The following is an 18,943-nucleotide window of genomic DNA, read 5'->3' as shown; positions in this document are numbered from 1 at the left end:
CCACTCCCACGTGAAGACAGAGAGGTCCGCCGCGTCGCGGGCCCGTTGGACAGCCCATAACTGTTCTTCGAGGTTTGGGCTGCGTAGAACCGCATCCCAGCTGCAGATTAACTTTGACAACCTGGAGCCTTTTGACATAGACTTAAAAAGTGAAGTACACAAGAATTTCGTGTTCTGCCTCCGTTGGAATATGGCAGCCTGCTGTGACTGGGAATCAAAACTGTGATTTTGTGCTCGCTGGTGGAATTTCATAGCCGCTATGCACCAAGCAGGTCTATAACGTTCTTACGAGGATGTGGCATTTCTACCCCTAGAAGATTTGTCAGAGTTTCTATGGTATGGTGCCTCAAGAGATTCTGAACTGCGCTGCTGCAGCAGAAAAGCAACTGTTGAGGCACTTAACTAACTACAGTAAAAGCTCATGAATTCACAACACGTTAATTCAAAATTTTGGATAATTCGAAGTAGCTGCTGCGGTCCGTCCATCAATGTATTGAAAGCAATATTTAACGCATCCCATTAATTCACACTGAAATGCGCACTGCCATCGATAATTCGAACTCAGTGCCATCGTGGATGGGGAGAGTGATAGTGCACGGGAGCACGCTGGCGACGCTGGTGTCATCGCACGGGCCGCACAGCTTTGCTCTTTCCAAGGCGCCCGTTCCTGTGGCAAGCGTCGGTAGCGGCATGCACTCTAAAACGCACCCACGCCGCTTCGCCGACAGTCGCAGACAGCCGTTCAAAGCAGCGCGCGGGTTGGGGATCGTTCTGCACATGCTCCGAAGAGAGCAGCCGATGGCGCTTGCGTACGACATTTCAGCTGGCGCAGCGCAAGCGGCGTAGCATGACTGGGCACAAGTGACGCTCGCCTACGCGCCGAAATACGCCGAAAACGTCGGACAAAAAAAGGAGTGTAGTCGAAAACATTTTCGGCGCCCGGGCAAGCGAGCGTCACTTGCGGCCAGTCATGCTATGCCGCTTGCACTGCACCAGCCGAGATGCCGTCCCCTCTATACTTCAACGCACACGCCGTCAGCTGCTATCTTCAGAGCATGCGCAGGACAATGCTCAACCTGCGTGCCGCTTTGAACGGCTGTCTGCGACCGTCGGTGAAGCGGCGTGGGCACCTTTTTTCTTTGCGCAATGCATTGTAGGTCGGTGCAGTCGGCGTAAACAATGTGCGGATGCGCAAGAGCCATCTCGACGTCGGAGCATGTTGGCCGCGTCCGATTACGATGGCTGCACCAGTGCATCGAACTATAGACGTTGTTGTTCTTTTTTGCTCTCACTAGTGTGACGTAGCGTGTGCGCGCGCCCTCACGCTACTTCGGACTATATATGTGCCTTAACCGAGTGATTTTTTCTCTGACTTTCATTTGTTAGAATTTTGTATAATTCAAATTTTCGTGGCATCCCCGTAGAATTCGAATTAGTGAGCTTTTATTGTACAGTGCATTTGACATTTTATGCTGCCTCCATGGATGCAATCATGCTTCTTGCGAAAGTGTGCCACTGTCACAAGGATGGCTCTTCTTACAGAGGGGGCCTGCTCAACATCAGCAGCCCTCACCCTCGGTATCCTCGCCGCCACCATGTCCAAGCAGAAGCACGCCAACCACCACAAGTGCTGCATCACGTCAGGAGCGCATGCAGCTGTTGCGAGCCCAGCACCAGAAGCGGCATGTGGAGCGGCAGGGCCACTATCCGCGTGACGACCTCGAAGAATGGTACGAGAAAGACCTGCAACACAAGATGATGCGCAGCCCTGTGCCACCGGTAAGCCTGCATAGTAATCGAGGTTTATCCTTGATCAATTGCTTTCATGAAAATTACTTTGACACAAATTGCCTGACCCTGAGGAGAGAAAGGAAACATGACAGCAAAAGCATGTATGTGGACAACTCCTCAATAGTGCTGCCATTTTGTATACTTTATGCACATCAACTACAAGGTTGGGTGCCTAAAATGCTGCGGAGTCAATGAATAAGGAATTTTACCATGTGTAGGATCACACAAAAATAAACGTATTGCTGAAAGTGTACAGTTAAGAATACAGCAGTATTCATCACCTGTTCAGAAATTCCGTTAGGATTGGGAGCACTGTGTGCAGCTTTTTCAGAACTTTTCAAAATTGTAGCAATTGTTCTTCATTTAGTGTTTTATCACTAAAGTGATAACTTTAGTTATCACTTTAGTGATGCTAAAGTGAACGAAACACTAAAGTGAATTTCAATTCTTAATAAATGTTGTAAGCCACATGGTATACTAGCTCACTAATGCAAAATTCTTTTGTGGTCCAGAGCTCTCAATTATTTATGAAACACAGAAAGGAGGCAGCTGATGACCGTATTGGCTCTGGCACAAACCTGCAATCCACAAGTCAATGTTTGATATTACAGTCGAATCTCGTTAATTCGAACACGCTTAATTCGAACTGCCGGTTTATTCGAACTGACGCTGTGGTCCCGTCAAAGTTATGTGTATATGAATAAGCGAAAACGCTCGGTAATTCGAATGCAAAAGCATTTGCGACGGTTAATTCGAACATACCTCGGACCGACAATGCTCTCAGCAGCGCGCCAAATAGCGTGGCAGCGCCTCCGACTGGCATTGCTCCGACACTGCCATAAAGCAAAAGCTTAGGAGAGACCCCTGCAGCGGTGGAGGCCCAGTCCGGCCAACGAAACTGCCCACGCTGACAAACGCTCGCTTCCCGATTACGACAGAACACGAAACTTCAGGGAGTGGGTTAAGCTGGCGCTGGACCGGCGGCGCCGGCACCCACACCGGCCAACTCTCGCTTCCCGATAACGGCAGACAACGAAACTTCAGGGAGCGGGCTAATCTGCGCCGGCCAGCTGCACCAGCGGCGCCGGCACGGCCAACGTTGGGCACGGCGGCGGGCGCGCACGGAGACAGTCAAAGGGGAGGGAGCTACGAGGGAGCTGAGAGAGAGGGCGAGGGGAGCCACCGAAGCGGCGGAGTTGCCGAGGCCAAATCCGCTTCCCTCCCGCCCTCCTCCCTCACCTTCAACGGTTGCGCGCCGCGATATTTCACGACTCGCACCGTTCGTGCATCGTGCTATGGTGCTCGAATACTTCAAAAATACGTCCTTTCTTTAATTCGAACAAATTTCCGGGCCCCTTTGAGTTCGAATTATCGAGATTCGACTGTATCTTGTTTTTGTTGATTGCATTGAAATTCAGTGCATTCATGTTTCATTCCATTTTCATAGAAAGCGCACTTACGAAATATTTGCATCTGTAGTGCCAACACACTGATAAACACGGCATCATGTCAAATTCAGCCTTGGCTGCTGTCAGTGGTGTCTTGTGATGTACAATATGGATCCTAGATGGCTTCTTGACCCCACGCCATAAACTGAATTCTTAACAATGTGAGGAAGCCTGCATTCTCATGGCATTCATATAGCCTGAATTCATGTGTCATGGTAGCCTGTATTTGCAATAGCTAGAATAATATAGCTAGTGAGCTGGCATCTTTCCTGGCATACAGAAACACTTCATCTCCAGCACTAGCCTCCTGTATGCATTTGGGAGAGACAGCTCAAGGATAAAAGCATGTGCCGAATACTTTGGATGCTTGCCTTTGTATGCGCTCGCACACTTCCATTTTCGACGGCTTTAGCTAGCTAAGGCAGTGTAAATGGCATTAATTTAAAGTATAGGAACCCCACAGCTCAAGTAGCACCTACTGCAATAAATAACACCAGGGTCTCACATACTGTTATTGCCACATCGTTAAGAGCGTGAAAAGTACAAGTGGGCTTTATTCAACACATTTTTCGATAAACACACATTTAAATGAGCATGAAACGTGCATATGTGTACTGTAATCTAATAGTTTTAAGGCACTGCTTGAACAGCATTCCTCCGCAACAACTTATGCAAAATGTGCAGTAGTAACACAGGCATCTGATGAAACTTTTCCATGCACATTATGGACATGAAATACTGTCATCTTTTTTGCTTGTGCTTAGTTTTGATTAGTTGCATTCTTGCTTTGGCCAAGAAAAAAGTTTTCATTCTGCAAACAACAAAATGAAAGTAAAAGAGGAGTATTTGAACATTGAATATAAATTTATGTGTTGCTGATTTTGTCTCTGTTGATGTTTCTGTTGTGTTTGTTCTGTGTTGTAATTATGCTGTTTCTGTTTTTGTTGGGTGTTTGTGCTCTAATCATAACAACCGAGGCTGGCTTGCGGGTGCCTCCAGCTACTTACTAACCTCCCGCGGTGCTGGTGCGTCCCTGCTTGTGCTTTCAGCAAGGCCGTCCTCTGCCGCCTGTGCCTCATGCCTTGCTGCCACCTGCCTATGGCACATGCGGCTATGCTCAGAGGGCACTCCCTAAGGTACTACCAAATTGCTCACTCACATGGGAACTCTCTTCCTTGGTGCGCTCACTTTCCTCGTTACACTTCTTTCTTGACACCCACTCTCTTCCACTGTTTCTCCCGCCTGCTCACAGCAAACTACCAAATGTTGCGCAAAAGGGGGAGGCACATTCAAATGCCTCTTTTGTCTATACCACTGTCGCAATTACGCTCAAATTTAGCATGGAGGTAGCATTTCGCAGTGTATGTTACTTGATATACAGTTGAACCTCGATATAATGAACAACTCTTATATGCTTCCATGACACCGGAAGTTGGCTCTACTTTGGCATTTTTTCGTATAATGAATTATCGGATATACCGAAGTAAATATAATGTTTGGTTGGTCATGCTTTATTTCAGTGGAGTATTCTCCTTCTGTAATGAAATAGAAAATTGTGGTATCCAACTTGGTGTCGGTTATAGCGAAACAACTATTTGTTTTCACGTGCTTCAAGATATATATTCTGGTGCATAGCAAAAATGTCAAATACAGTCGCCGATCGATTTTTCAGATGTCTAATTTTTCAGACCTGCACGGTTTCTGCGACGCCACCACTTACCCCTAGCACCAATGTATAATGGCAGTAATCGAAATTTTGGACACCGCATGGTGTTTCAGGCAAGAACTGCGTGTGCAATGCCGCAAGCACGGCGGCCATGATCAAAGTTGCCACCATATTAAATGGCGCAAAACCACCGCTTTGGTTGTCGACTACTGACGAAGCAGTGTTGGTTAGGCCTAGATCCTAAGCAGTGTGACCGGCGGAGTGACAGGTGACAAGCTATCACAGGAAGCTCGTCGCCAGTTTGTTTGCACTCGTAGGCCTTATCAGTGATCGAGTGTGAACTGAGACGCATGGGTGTAACTGACGGCTGTAGTAGCGGAGTACGTATTCCCGTACGGTCCCCCTCATGTTGGAAATGCCTGTCGGCAGCATGCACATTTTTATGTTTGTACAGGTATAACTCATCGGCAATCGAGTGTGAGATCTCACTCACGTGCTAGACTGACAGCTGTAGTAGCAGAGTACGGGTTCACGAGTGGTATCCTTCATGTTTGAAAAATCTGTCGGCAGCCTGAACATTTTGGCCAGCGGCTTGGCTTGGTTGAACCGCAGTCGGCAAGCCAACGTGCTGATCCTGCGGAATAACAAGGATTGCACGGTTGCGCATTTGCGGCAATGCGGATTACGTGTGCGTAATTTATTGTTGTTCTCATGCCGATACGAGGCATGGCAAGATGTCGATGGGTCATCAAAATCTGCAGGAGATCCTTTGCTGAACCGTCAGAGGCACCCTGCTTGCCTTTCTTAGGCATAGACCTGATCGCAATATTTTTCGACTATATCCGCGTGTACACTTAAATGAATATAATATATAACGAAGGCATTTTCATGTAAAATTCAACTTTGTCATAACCATGTTTAACTGCAGTATTTGCCTGTTTTCTTCAGAATATGTTGGAATTTAAAATCGACATAATTTCAAACGTGAACAGAAAAAAAAGCTGATCATGGTACATGTGATTACATGGGAGGGTAACATTGAATCGCTCTTTAATAAGTTTCTACGCAAGGTTTAGTCTAAAGTTTACACTTTGGATCTTGAATCAAGCAGCTGTTGCAAATGTAAGGGAACGCAACAACACATATCAGTCATTTCTTTGCATTTGAATTTATGCTAATCATCTGTCATCTGTGGCGATGCCAGACAATAAAAAAAAAGTTTTTTTTGGCAATAGAATGTTGGCTGTATCTGTCACTGTTACAACCGGACATAGTAGCATCATGCCATAACTCACAAACGGTGCCATTGTTTCTTTCAGCAATATGGTTACTTTTCTGGTCCTGCACCATCGCAGACAATGTGTAGCGGTGATTTATTCGAGAGGAAACAGAAAAGTACTATACCCAAACACAGTATTAAACAAAACACACTGCAAAATGCTACCTCTGCACAAAATTTTAGCGTGAATACCAAGTGGGTGAAGTGATCAAAACTGCGCCACGTGTGAAATTCGTTGTTGTACGTGTGTCATGCTTTCTAAGTTTCAATGGAGCATCAAGATATGCTGTTCTCTAAAGCTTCCTTAATTTAGTGCTAAATACTACGTAGTTGTCCAGATTTCGTAAACTTGAACATAGGAGTGACATCGTGCAGAAGCGTGCAAAGAGAACTGATTTTGCACACGTACATATATAATGCTCACGAGTAGCCGCCAAAGACGTGTACTGCGCTGCTTCCACAAACTTTTTGTCAAAGATACTTCAAGTCATCCGATGCATAACTGCCAACAAAACCTACATGGCATCACATTGCTCTTCAGTCTCCTGGCTGGCAGAAGTAGCCAGGAAACTGCCACAAACAACATCATAATTGTGTAATTGTAGTGCTGTTGTGCCAGATGTGTTCAGTGGTATCACTGGTGGTTAGCCATAGACACCTTGCTGTCAAACAAAGGGAGACCAAAAAATTTATTCATGTCAGGAGCCTATAGCCTAGTTTTCCTTCCCTTACCGCCTGGTTTTCCCTTCTGCTTTTAGTTAGCAGCTCCGGCAACATCTAATTTCAGTTGAAAACTTGTCGACGCAGCTTTTTGGCTGTGGCCTAGTGCACAAATTTGGTATCTCTTATACAAATAAACCAGCCCGTCTCACTCGTGTCGTTACTGGGACTACTTCTCAAAGGCAGCAACGACTGTATTGCTTAGGAACTGTCCTTTATGTTGTGGGCATTGTTCCGACTTGCTGTATAGCATCTGCACCCGGTCATGTCTGCCATGTTTAATGTTCTAAATCGGGCAGAAAGCACAATTTATAAACACAATGACAGCTACGGTGACTGCTGCGAGAGATGGATTTTGGCTATTGCAGGAGCAGAAGCACACCTTCAATGCGACGAACATCAGCGATAACGCTGATGCAGTGCTGATAAACTGTTGCTCTCGAGTAGGTCAAAATTCATTGGAACTATTGTGTTCGAACCTTGCACTTCTATTTACTGTCAACTAGAAGCAGCTGTAGATAGTTTTGTTATCTCTGATGTTCGTCACATCTATTGTGCCATTACAAAGGCCTGTCAACCACTGCATGATGCGCTGGTATCTTGTAGGCCTTCTTCTACAATAGGTGCACCAGTATGACCAAGAGGTGTTGTTTCCCTGGTATCTAAAAAATGCAACCCGAGATAGCAAATACCTAGGGCATGCCTTTAAGAGACAAGCCCCATGTGTCAATGATAACACCTCATTCATTGTAGGTTATAATGAACTCTTTGCAAACATGGTTGCATTTGTACAGATTTATCACAATTTCTTGGATCTAGGCACTCGCTGATCTTTCGGACCTAGTTTTCTTCCTTTATTAGTTTCGTCATTGAAGACTGAAATGGAAGGCGTGCTTAGATTCACAGCATATAATCTGTCTTACACAGGCTGGGCAACAAGTGTCATACTTAAAAAAAAAACACCGCATATCCACGGGGTGAATGATGATGAGTGGGCGAAGCTCCGGAGGGAATCATCGGTAAACTGTGAATCTTCCGTGTAATTCGCCCAGTCTCGCCGCACTAAATCGAACGATTGACTTCCACCAATGACACGCTGCCATATGTGACGTCATTCCTATTTTATAACAGCGCCCTTCATTATAATTGCACCATCTCCCGCTTAAGGGCACGCTAGCACAAACGCGTTAGAAACGTGCAGTACTCTCTAGTAAGGGGGAGAGGCCACAGCGTCTTACGCAGCCGTTTACACATGCCGGAACGTGCACCGCGTTTGCCGACGCCATCACATGACTGCTGAGAGAGTATAACCCCCGTATTCATAAACGCTCCTCGACTTGAACTTGACTTGCCACCGCCTTCAACGCGTTTCGAACGCGCTGCCCAAGGCGGTGGCAAGTCAAGTTCAAGTCGAGGAGCGTTTATGAATACGGGGGTAAGGCGAAGAGGCCACAGCGTCTTACACCAGCTTCTTACACGGGCCGTAACGCGCTAGAAACTCGCAGTCTTTCGTTAATGTTGGGTATTTATTGTCATCGTGGTGCGTGTGTCCATGTGCGCTTCGTGGCCTAGTGGTTAGCGCCGCGCGTTCGGAAGCGAGGGGTCGCTGGTTCGATTCCGCGCTACGGACACAACTTTCGGAATTTTTTTTTTTTTTTTCATAAAAGTAGATGTGGCTACCTACTACGACGACTACTACTACTACTACTACTACTACTACTACTACTACTACTACTACTACTACTACTACTACTACTACTACTACTACTACTACATACTACAGAGGAGGAACAGACCCACACCCTAAGGAGCTTCGCCCCTAAAAGAAAAGAAAAATAAAGAGCTAGTTAAACAGTGCAAATTCATTTTGAATGTCGCGCTACTTAAAATTGTTTGTCACAATGTGGTCCAAACACTGACAGCACATGTGAAGAAAATGGTAAAGGGGGGCTCACATTCTGGAGCTCTTGACTAGTGTCCCTCATAACCTCATGATCGCCCATCCCTCATAACCCATCCCTCATGATCCTGCCATTTCCACTGCTTCTGTACATCAGTGTATTTATGGTGTATTTATGTGGTAAATAAACTTATATTCTATTCTATTCATAACCTACTGCACAGTTTCAGGATGTTAAACTCCACAAGTAATCACATTCAGGAAAAGCAGTAATCATTTTCATACTCTGGTAATTGCGCTTGTTCGGCATTTATATGCATCTGTATTTCAGCAATGTTCATTATCTGTCTATATCAACAAAACATGTGTATGGCTCTCTAAAGCAACAAGGCACTGCATGCAATGCTTCCGATAAGATTTGGCAGGTTTGTCAGCAGTGGTTGCAAATAGTCATCAGCTGTTCCAACTTCAAGTACTGTCACAAAATACTAAGCTGGCACTCTGATTATGGCAACCTTTTTAGAGATAGGACAGCTGAGCTGATCTTTGTCTTTCAAACATTGTTCTTGGTATGATATTGTAAATGCTAATGCTTTACAACAATCACTTGCAGACTCTTTCTGTTTTGTACTTTTACAGGCTGTAAAAAGGACATGTTACACTCAGAGGGGCATACAATCTGTAATGTATACAAGCTGTGTATACTGTAATAAACCGCTGGCTAACAGTCACAGTGTGGTAAGTGATAACGCTCTAAAACACATCACAGGCACGATGCTGGTCAGAAGCAGTTAGGTTTGACAAAGTAGATCAACAGCACATTCCTTCATGTCTACATTCTCATTTCCATGTCCATGGCACCCTTAATGAAAAGCAAAATAATGTAAGTCCTGCTAAGTGCTATATTTCTCCTCAGCACATCATCAGACCCTAACAGTTCTTAATGCTGTTCCTCTGTGTTCAAGCAGCATCAGAAGGAAGCACAACAGGTCAGGGGCAGCGGCGGTTAAGAGGCACTTTACCTCAAAGGCATTGTGCTAGATTTTTATTGTGCGATCTGTGAATTCATCCCAAGTCTAACAGAATAAGGGTTGGGCAATATTTATATTCCCGAGGTATTCTCACAATGTCATGAGCTGCATTTAACCGTACCTTCTCATAAATTCCCGTTTGGCAAGTGTTACAGAGAATGTCATATTTGTGCATGATCTCGTGCAAACATGGTGACAGTGACAGCTACATGCACATTTGCACTATCTCGTGCACCCGATCGCAATGCACACCCATCAAAATGGTTGAGGTATTCGTTTTGTTTGCTTGCATAAGTGATGCACAGAAAACACAGAAACACCAAATCTTCACTGTGCATTTCACTTTTCATTGGTTATGGTGAACAACTAGTAGACATTTTTTCCCTGAATGGAGGTCTCTTTTCCTTGAACTCCACCGTCATAGAAAGCACCACATGACTTCACAGCCACAATTTCCGTGTTGGTAGAATGTGCTCCGGCCAGGGCATTGCTAGTGTTGAAATGTGGAAAGAATCATATGAATATAAGAAATCAAATGTGCCAGTTGAAAAGCGAGAGCTGTAACATGCATGATACACATGGTGGCTGCCATCCTCCAAGCCATAAATGCAGCTATCACTACTATGTGCACATGCCATGGAGGCACACATACACATAAAAGAATATTCACTACTTCGTGAGAGCAGTGTCAACATTTGCCATCAGTGTGCTTTATTTCTTGCTCAATTACAGTATGCATGTCATTTTTACTAAATTTTTCTAGAAAAAGACATGAAAGTGTGCACTAGAGTCGTGAAAATACTCCCCTGCAAATGCTGATTCGATACCCCCCTGTTTTGCATCAGTAGTAGTTCCTTATATTGATTGATTAATTGATTGAGATATGATAGTCGCTGGCTTCAAGTGCTAGTACTTCAAGTTGTAGGAACATCTGTGCATAAGCGATCATTGTGTATGCAGGTGCATTGCTGACAGTTTAAGCTTGCTTTATGCTGAGCACCTGGAAAGCATAAACTAATCCAATAGATTCACAAATAGTGTGTCTAGGTGACACACATTGTATATGTTATCTCGGTGCATGTACCGTATTTCTCGGTGTATAAGACGCATTTTTCCTCAAAAATTTTCGGTGGTGCATGTACATAATCAAGAACCATGCACCCTGGAATGGCCAATATGTGCAGTCTTTTTTTTTATTTATTTATTTAATTTTTTGAAATAGAGTGCAAGAAACCATGTGCAGCAGCATTCTGAAAGAAATTGAATCTTGTTTTAACAACGAAGCAGCCGTGGTGACAGATGTCAGCTCCTAGGACTCACAGTGTAGGCAGCGCGGCAGCCACAGTAAAGGCTCCGTGATATAGGTGCCTCTGATTTGCTGTTACAGTTTTCCTTGAAATAAAGGTTAAACCCACGGAACTGACGCAATAAATAAGAAAATGAGACCACAATTTTTTATTGTTACCTGGTGACATATACCCATTAAAAAAAAAAAGAACCTTTTGGTTATCATATTTATCGAGTCTCCCGTGCAAGAAGTCTTGGCTATACCTCAGCAGTTCAGTAGTAGTCGCAGTGCTTCTGGCCTCCGGTTACCATTTCACTTTTGTATGCGTATGTTCACGCGTTATGTGGTTGTTTGTGGGTTCGTCTCGAGCATGCCAAACAACAGAGGCAACGCCAGTGTCGTGCTTCAAGATGCTTACCCCATCGCATAAAATTTATTCAGAGGACGACAGCGGTAACCCAGCGATGCTGCCTGCCTAAATGGCTGAACTTTTTGATAGTGCATCGGAGGAAGAGGCCTTCGGTGGCTTCGAGTGAAGTGCAATAAATGTTGGTTTCTTGCGCCTAAGAGCATTGGTTCAGGTCTTATTTTGCTAGAATTGGCAGCTCGTAAAAATTTTGTTTATGAAAGTTTAGTGCCCTGAAATGGGTGATTAGGACATGTCGAGATAAGTGTATAAGCCTGCACAATTCGTCATGCCAATCAAATTAAAATAGGTGCGTATTATATACCAATTTTTTCTTAGAAAGTCGCGGAAAGTAGGGGCTACGTCTTATATAAAGGCGACACTTATGCACCGGAAAATACTGTAATTGAAAAAGAGCATGATTTCTGGTATTCCGTCACATAGGTCTTAATGCTCGTGCTTAACAAATGTCTTACAACAGCACCAATAGGCTTCTGTCAACATGAGTGATTATGTTGCCATCTCACATATATAGTCAGCTTACGACGTCATAAGTATGAACGAAACGTGTGCTCATTTATTTTGTTTTTTAATCTTGGAAGCAGAACCAGGTGCAGATGCTGCAGGCAATCCAAATGATCATAACTTTTTAAGTACTTTAAGTATGATATTCTTACTATTTATTTCTTGCATTAAATGATAGCTCTAGACCTCTAAACCCTAGAAAAAACAGTGTCATGCCACAGAGCACCGTTAATAATTTAATATAACAGCTTTTTTCAGCCAGTTTCGGTTTCGTTTCCAGGAGGATACTTTGCCGTAACGTCACGGCACGGTAACCTCCTGGGAAACGAAACCAAAACTGGCTGTAGAAAAGCTATTATATTTAATTATTCACGGCACTCTGAGGCTTGGAACTATTTTTTTCTAAGGTTAGAGCTTCGCAGACTTTCATTTTAACAGAAAAAATGTGAATAGTTGGAAATATAATGTCTGTACACCTTTAATTTATTAGTTGTGTGGTGCCAAACAAAGAGCACTTCTACTAACTAGAAGTTAAAAAAAAACTGAATGACAAGGAATAGTGTTGCAGGTGTCAAAGTGACTCTTGAATTACCTCAAATTGGTATCTTGGTGTGATAGGTAAAAAGTTTGGTTAATGATGAGCTTGTGTTCAAGGCAAGGTTTCTGCCAACTTCTTGAAGCAGTGAAAAGATATTGTCTATGTAGTGTACATGCTATTGATGGCACAATTGTAATTCTGTAATGTGAAATGTGTCAAGCTATGTTTGGACTATTTTTAGAGACGCTGGTAGCACTTAGGGTCACAGTTCTATAAAAATGCTGTATTTTGCAACCTATTATTGTTTGGCACATGGTATCTCTGCTGGAATTTTGCTCAAGCTAGTTAAAAAGCTAGCTTCTACGTCTCTTTATCTGTTTAATTTCAACAGCGCAGTAGAGTTTACGAAAGCCCAGGACTCCTAGGGCAATCACTCAGCAGTTTTTCTGCATCGCTCGGTCTTTTCATTTGTGCAGGTTTGCAGTCCTCACAGAAACACATCATTTGGTCGATCTTTTAGTCTGAGAACATCGCGTGGTCTTCAGGTATCATCACTGCATTCAACACCACCACCACCATCATCATCATTACACCACTGCAATGCACTCACTGTTTGCACTGTCCGCATGAACCACGTGCAAGCACCTTACGTCTGCGTTAGGCTTGACTGCAGCAAAAGCCTTTAAAAAAGCATGCTTCTCATGTTGTGCATGCAACAAACTATGAAGCCATGATAAAGAATGTTTGTGGAGAATGCTGAAAGGGGCGCTGAAACACTTTTTGAACATGGTAAGAAAAGGTTCCTGGCCTGTAAGTAATGCTGCTGTGAATATGCAGCAAGGAACCTACAGATTACGCATAATAGATTGCTCGCTCTCTCCTGCGGTGTTCAAAGTCCCGATTTTTTCTTATCCTTAAGTGATGTCATCAATAATGTTACAGCAGGTGCAATGGCTTGTAGACATCAGCCATTGGGCAGTCATTTATGACCATAAATTAGTACTTGAGAACAAAGACTTGCACACACATGCACACTATTCAAGGCCTTCTAGCAAACAGGGAAGTGACAGTTATTAATGCATCCCACTCGTTCTGTCATTGCTCTTTTGTTGCCCTCGAGCATCTGTGTCAAGCACCAACTTCGAAGAGTTACTATAAGTGCATTCCAGAAAGCAAGGAAAAAAAAAGGAACGAATGATAGGCAGGCCTATGCTATCTGTGCCAACCCAGCCAGGAGAAACCGATGAATTGAGGGGGAATGTGGAAAGTAAATATTGCACTCAATATATCTGCATTCATATATTAGGTCCTTTTCAAAACTTTCTTCAATAATGCATTACCTAAAATGAATTGCACTCATTCCAGCTTGTTGCTCAGGTTTCAAGAGAAGTGTTTCAGGGCTCCTTTGAAGACACCAATGGTTATGCCTTGTCATAGCCTCCTGTATACTTTCAGCCCTCTCATCAGCATGAAGAGTGCAGAATGCCGGCCATCGCGCCTAGTTCCGGTGCTTGCCGCCAGTCGGTGGTGCTAGCCCAGAATGGAGCAGACGATGCTTTAGCGGCGCCCGCTAAAGCTGGCCTTCTTTTTGTTCACAGCTTCTATCGCTTTACTGATTCTAAGTGCCATTAGCACGTACACTGGCACAAACAGTCTTCCGCAAATTGTGTCTGCCGCAAAAGAAATGTGTACAAAAAATGAATGAGCATAAGAGATTGCTCTCGTCTATCCTAAGATACTTCCTTGCACAGCTGTATTATACGCTAGCTGAGCAAAAAAGCAATATCAAGTTTGAAGAGTGCAACACAAATACAAATATTGCCAGCATTTGCAGCTACAGCTTGTAGACCATCCATGACAGCAGCTTTTGTACGCATTTTGACGATGTCGTTCTTGCCCATTACCTTCAGGGCAAAGTTAGTTAGCGAATGGCGGAGAATCTTAGTCAATATCGTTCCGCCTAACTTTTCGTGTTAATTGCGGCCTGAATACTTAAGACCTCATGTTGTCACAGCACCTGAGCGCCATTTTTACCACGGTAACGCACCAAAAATTGCGATCTGGCATTCATGTTGAAATGACACTGATCGAATGCCAAGAATGATTTAGCAGTCTGAGCTTTCAAGATGCGGTATACAGTCGACAATGTTTCCACTACACATTTAAATGCGGTTCATCAATCTTGTGACTGTTAATGACGATGTGCAGAACGAGAAAGCAGACGGATTCAATTTCTTTTAGCACGTGGCGCATGATGGTATGAACTCTCGACCAATGCAGATCTTTGTATAAAAGTAAGTTAGTTTAGTTCAAAACACAACAACGAATTTGCTGGTACAGGCTCATCTGTACTCTTTCTGGAAAGGATATACCCGTAGTCAACTGCACAGGTGAAAGTGCCTTTTTGCTTTACGTACAACAGATGCTGCTTTATGCAGGCAAGCCGTTTTTGTCACATTTTAGTAGGCTTCCATACGTGTACACACTACTTTTGCACCTTTCCTGCACACCCGCCATGGCTCCCAGACGCTTTATTAGCGCACCTGTAGAGGGCGCTGTTAGCTGAGAATGAAATGCAAGGAGGCCAGGCGAGGAAGTTGAATGACACTGCCAGAGTAGTTGTAGGGGCACAGAAAGTATGTAGGAGGTTATAGTCTTGTGCATTGTTCTTTTTCTGCGTTATTGTTGTTTTTTTAACGCTGCATCAGTAATTTATGCTCCTTCTTCTTTCTTTGCTGCAGCACTGCTTTTCTCTTATGCATAGTGCAAATCTGATTCTTTTATGTCTCATTGCTAAAAAATGGAACCTCCTGTTCTCAAACCTCCCTTTATCTTTTTTGCCCCCTCTGCAGAGACGAGAGAGTGATGTTGTCCACTCAAGGTCACAAAGTTTTGACATATTTAAGGAAATGGAACGGTAAGGCATTCTTCTTTTATTTTGATATCAGTGCAGTGCATAATCTATATTTAGAATCAAAGTTGTAACATTTGGTACTGTAGCTGGTATAATTACCAGCTACAGTTGGTGCATAGTTCTACCATTGGCCTAGCTATGGCAGTACTCAAAGTACACCGTGAGGTTATTTCCATTATTAATTCCCTTTCATACAATTTTCAGGCTTTTATATGATCTATGTGATGTACAGCATCTTCTGTGGCGCCACGAAGCATATGCAGTGGACTCTCTTTAAACAGAACCTCAAGTGACCAGGGAAATTGGTTCCGTTTATCAGGAGTTCCTTTTATCAGGAGACAAAGCTTTTAGCATTGCATGAATACAAAACCAAGCAACCATGAGGTTGGTGTTCCGTTTAAGCAATTTCTGTTTATCGGGATTCCACTATATGCAGTATGTCCAAGTGCAGAGTTAAAAAACCTGGGTGGTTGCTCTGCATGACTGAGCACGCATGCTTTCTGTGCAGCAAACTACAAATCTAGTGTGTTCTCTCATTAGTGCACCACACACCCTCTGTGACATCTATTTTGTGACCCACTGGCAGACTGGCACACAACCACTGTTATAAAGCCACCACACAGGTTGCCACTTTTCAGAGCAGCACCAACAGCAGGCTACTGTTTTGCCAGCATTCTATACATTTGTGTTTCATGCAGTTGCCAGTCTGCTGTGTAGCTTACAAATTCGAATTGCCCCGTTATTTTCTGACACAGGCCAGGAAGCCGGGTTGGACTCGTAGACCCCACCCAGTACAGCCACTATGTTAACTTTAACGAGATCCAGCTACACCTCCGGCAGTTCCAGCAGAAGCAGCAGCAGCAGGTCTCCTCACAGTCTCGAGATCCCACCTGCAGCAGTTCATCACAGCCAGTGCCTCCACCATCAATGTCCAATCGGGCTCGCTCGGAACGCCCGTCATCAAACTACTTTGAATACGAAACTGTCCAGGGTGCTCCTCCAAAGCCTCAGAAGGAAAGGAACGGCATGGGCCCAACAGAGTCCAATTCCCTTCCACGACATGCGCACGTGGCCGGGCATCGTATGGTGTATGCTAAGACGGTCCCAACACAACAGACAATGCTACCCCCCCATAGTGCTCTTGGTAGTGGCAATGGTGGTGTGATGATCAAGACTGTTCCGCGGGCTGCTCCACGGGCACACCTCCAAACGATGGCTGGCTACAGGCATTCGCCAAACCATTTGTCACAGGTCTATGGCATCACGTCGCGTCATGACATTGGACAGCAGATGCCGGGCTCCAAAGTGTGAATGAACCATTGCCGCGTTCTGCCTTGTTGCGTCTTCTTAATTTTTTTTCTTTCATTCTTGTGTTGTATGAACACTGGGATGCATGTTTGTATAGCGCTGGCATTGATTTCCACCAGTACCTCAAAGATGGAACATGTTTGTTTCATGCACGAAGCAGTGTAGGATGTGGTTGTTTGGACCAGAAGAGTCATCCGTCCAAGCTTGGCACTGCTGTGGCTTGCCTTATGGGCATGCCCAAGCTAATTTCTCTTTCTTCCCCCCCCCCCCCCCCCCGCCCTTTGTACGCGTGCATCGCTATGTTGCAAGCTGCGCTGAGTTTGACATTAAAGAAAAGCGTGCCATTTTTATGCAAGGTAGAATAGGAGACAAAACTGAATAGGAGCACCACTACCCCTGCCATGTGTCCAGTGCTGTTTTGTGTAGTGCAGACATGAGTGCAGCTGATTGTATTTTTAGAATGCAATTTTGTATTGTTGTGGAAGCGATGTGTGTTATAAGGAAATTGTTGCGTTTACACACCATGAAAGAAACTCTTCTTACTTTTTTTTTTTTACTAACAAACAGGAACAAAAGAATGTGTAGGTGCCTTGCTGACTCTGGGTTATTTGTAAGAATGTTTTCATCTTCATAATTGTGAGGAGTTTGATGAAATCATGTAACTCATGGCCTTACATTTGCTATGATGGGAGGAAAGTTGCATTGAGTTCTCATACATTGCTGGTGTTCGTTCGATTTGTTCACTGGCTTGTTTCATGTATTTACACATTCATTATTTTTTCCATCAAGAAACATGTGCATTGTAAGTGCTCGCTAAACCGTCACCTTTTTCTCACATGAAATGCATTTTTGTTTTTCTTAGTCCTTTGTACATACGCTTCTCTCTTTTCTTTATTTGATGAGATTTTCTGTCTCCTGTCTTTTTTTTTTTTTTTAATTGAATGTGACAGTGTGGCTTACGACAGTGTAATCATGCCTTAGCACATGTCCTCGCGCCCTTTATACAAGGTTGTGCAGCAGGATCATTCATTCCTGTTTTTCGTGTATCTTGTAAAATTTTTGTATGACAGTTTATATATAAATGAGAAAACATCTTTTTAGGACAAGCCTTTGTAAGTCTGATTCTACACTCATTTTTCCATTTGAACATACAGAATAAAGATAAATGTACAGTTGATCTTTTCCTATTTTCTTTTCCAGTGGTCACTGTACCAGTGGTTGCAATGCTGCCACACAGTGTGGCCAGCAATCAAATGGTGAAAGGCAAAGTGAGATGTTCCGTGAATTAACTCATTTTCTCAATCTGTCTTTAACGTGTGCCCAGTTGGTTTCTTGCTGCAATACAATCCATTTGCATTATGTGTATGGTTTTTATGCAGGTGCAGATGTTCAAACATAGCTAGTACGAGAAAACTAACGACGGCCATCGTCGGGATATTTATGCTTTGATGATGAACTAAGCATGCAACACATTGAGCATGCAATCAGAGAGTATGCAAAACATGAGTAGATGATTCCGTGATGCATGCTAATTTTTTTAGGCATCTGCTTTACACTTCAGTGACTGCTTATTACAAGACCAACAAAAAAATCTCCCGCGCTACAAGTGCGTGGTAGTTGAAATAGTCAGGCAGTCGATTTCTTTTTTTTTTTTTTTTTTCCTTTTTTTTTCCCCCCGTTACAGGGGGTATGTGTTTTTGTACAATCTGCGAAAAAGGTGGGCTTGCATCATAGCAAATTGTCTTAATAATGATGAGAAAAATAATTACGTGCAGGCGTGCAGGGTGTTTCTTTCTCTCTCTCTTTTCTTTCCTTCTACATTTATTCGTACACGTATTCCGTACAGCTTCCTCTGGGTGCTTGGGGGCCTAGTTTGTATTTTCATCAAGCAGGTACGCGTGCGTTTCGATGATAGGCTGGTCAGCGCTGTACGATGGCGCGTTCTTACGTGCACGTCCCGATTGAGACAGAAAACAAAAACACACAAAATACTAATCGGAGACGCACATGCATGCATATGTCGTGCGAAAAACGGGGGAACGACAAAGGCTGCAGCGTGCGTCGTAGCTCACGGCGCTGGATCTCGTCTTGCTTGTCAGCCGAGAGTGCGCGCGCGAACACGATCGTTA

The 18,943-nt window shown here is 43.9% G+C and overlaps 1 protein-coding gene across 10 annotated transcripts in view; it reads left to right on the top strand.

The window, feature by feature from the left end:
• LOC119442320 (partitioning defective 3 homolog) overlaps positions 1 to 17,991 on the top strand; it is a 214,448-nt gene extending 196,457 nt beyond the window's left edge. For 5 of the 10 annotated variants that reach the window (XM_049662045.1, XM_049662046.1, XM_049662051.1 and 2 more), the window contains 5 exons: positions 1,543 to 1,779; positions 4,289 to 4,375; positions 9,444 to 9,542; positions 15,445 to 15,509; positions 16,262 to 17,991. In XM_049662045.1, the coding sequence (XP_049518002.1) occupies positions 1,543 to 1,779; positions 4,289 to 4,375; positions 9,444 to 9,542; positions 15,445 to 15,509; positions 16,262 to 16,817 (1,044 nt within the window). In that variant the 3' untranslated portion in view covers positions 16,818 to 17,991. Of the gene's footprint in view, positions 1 to 1,542; positions 1,780 to 4,288; positions 4,418 to 9,443; positions 9,543 to 13,068; positions 13,138 to 15,444; positions 15,510 to 16,261 lie in introns of all 10 variants that reach the window. The other 5 variants (XM_037707152.2, XM_049662050.1, XM_049662049.1 and 2 more) reach the window with 5 other exon arrangements.
• The last annotated feature ends 952 nt before the right edge of the window (positions 17,992 to 18,943 follow it).

The sequence above is a fragment of the Dermacentor silvarum genome, chromosome 2, assembly GCF_013339745.2.
Source record: "Dermacentor silvarum isolate Dsil-2018 chromosome 2, BIME_Dsil_1.4, whole genome shotgun sequence".
Taxonomy (NCBI): Eukaryota; Metazoa; Arthropoda; class Arachnida; order Ixodida; family Ixodidae; genus Dermacentor; species Dermacentor silvarum.
This window is presented reverse-complemented; position numbering and strand designations above follow the sequence as displayed.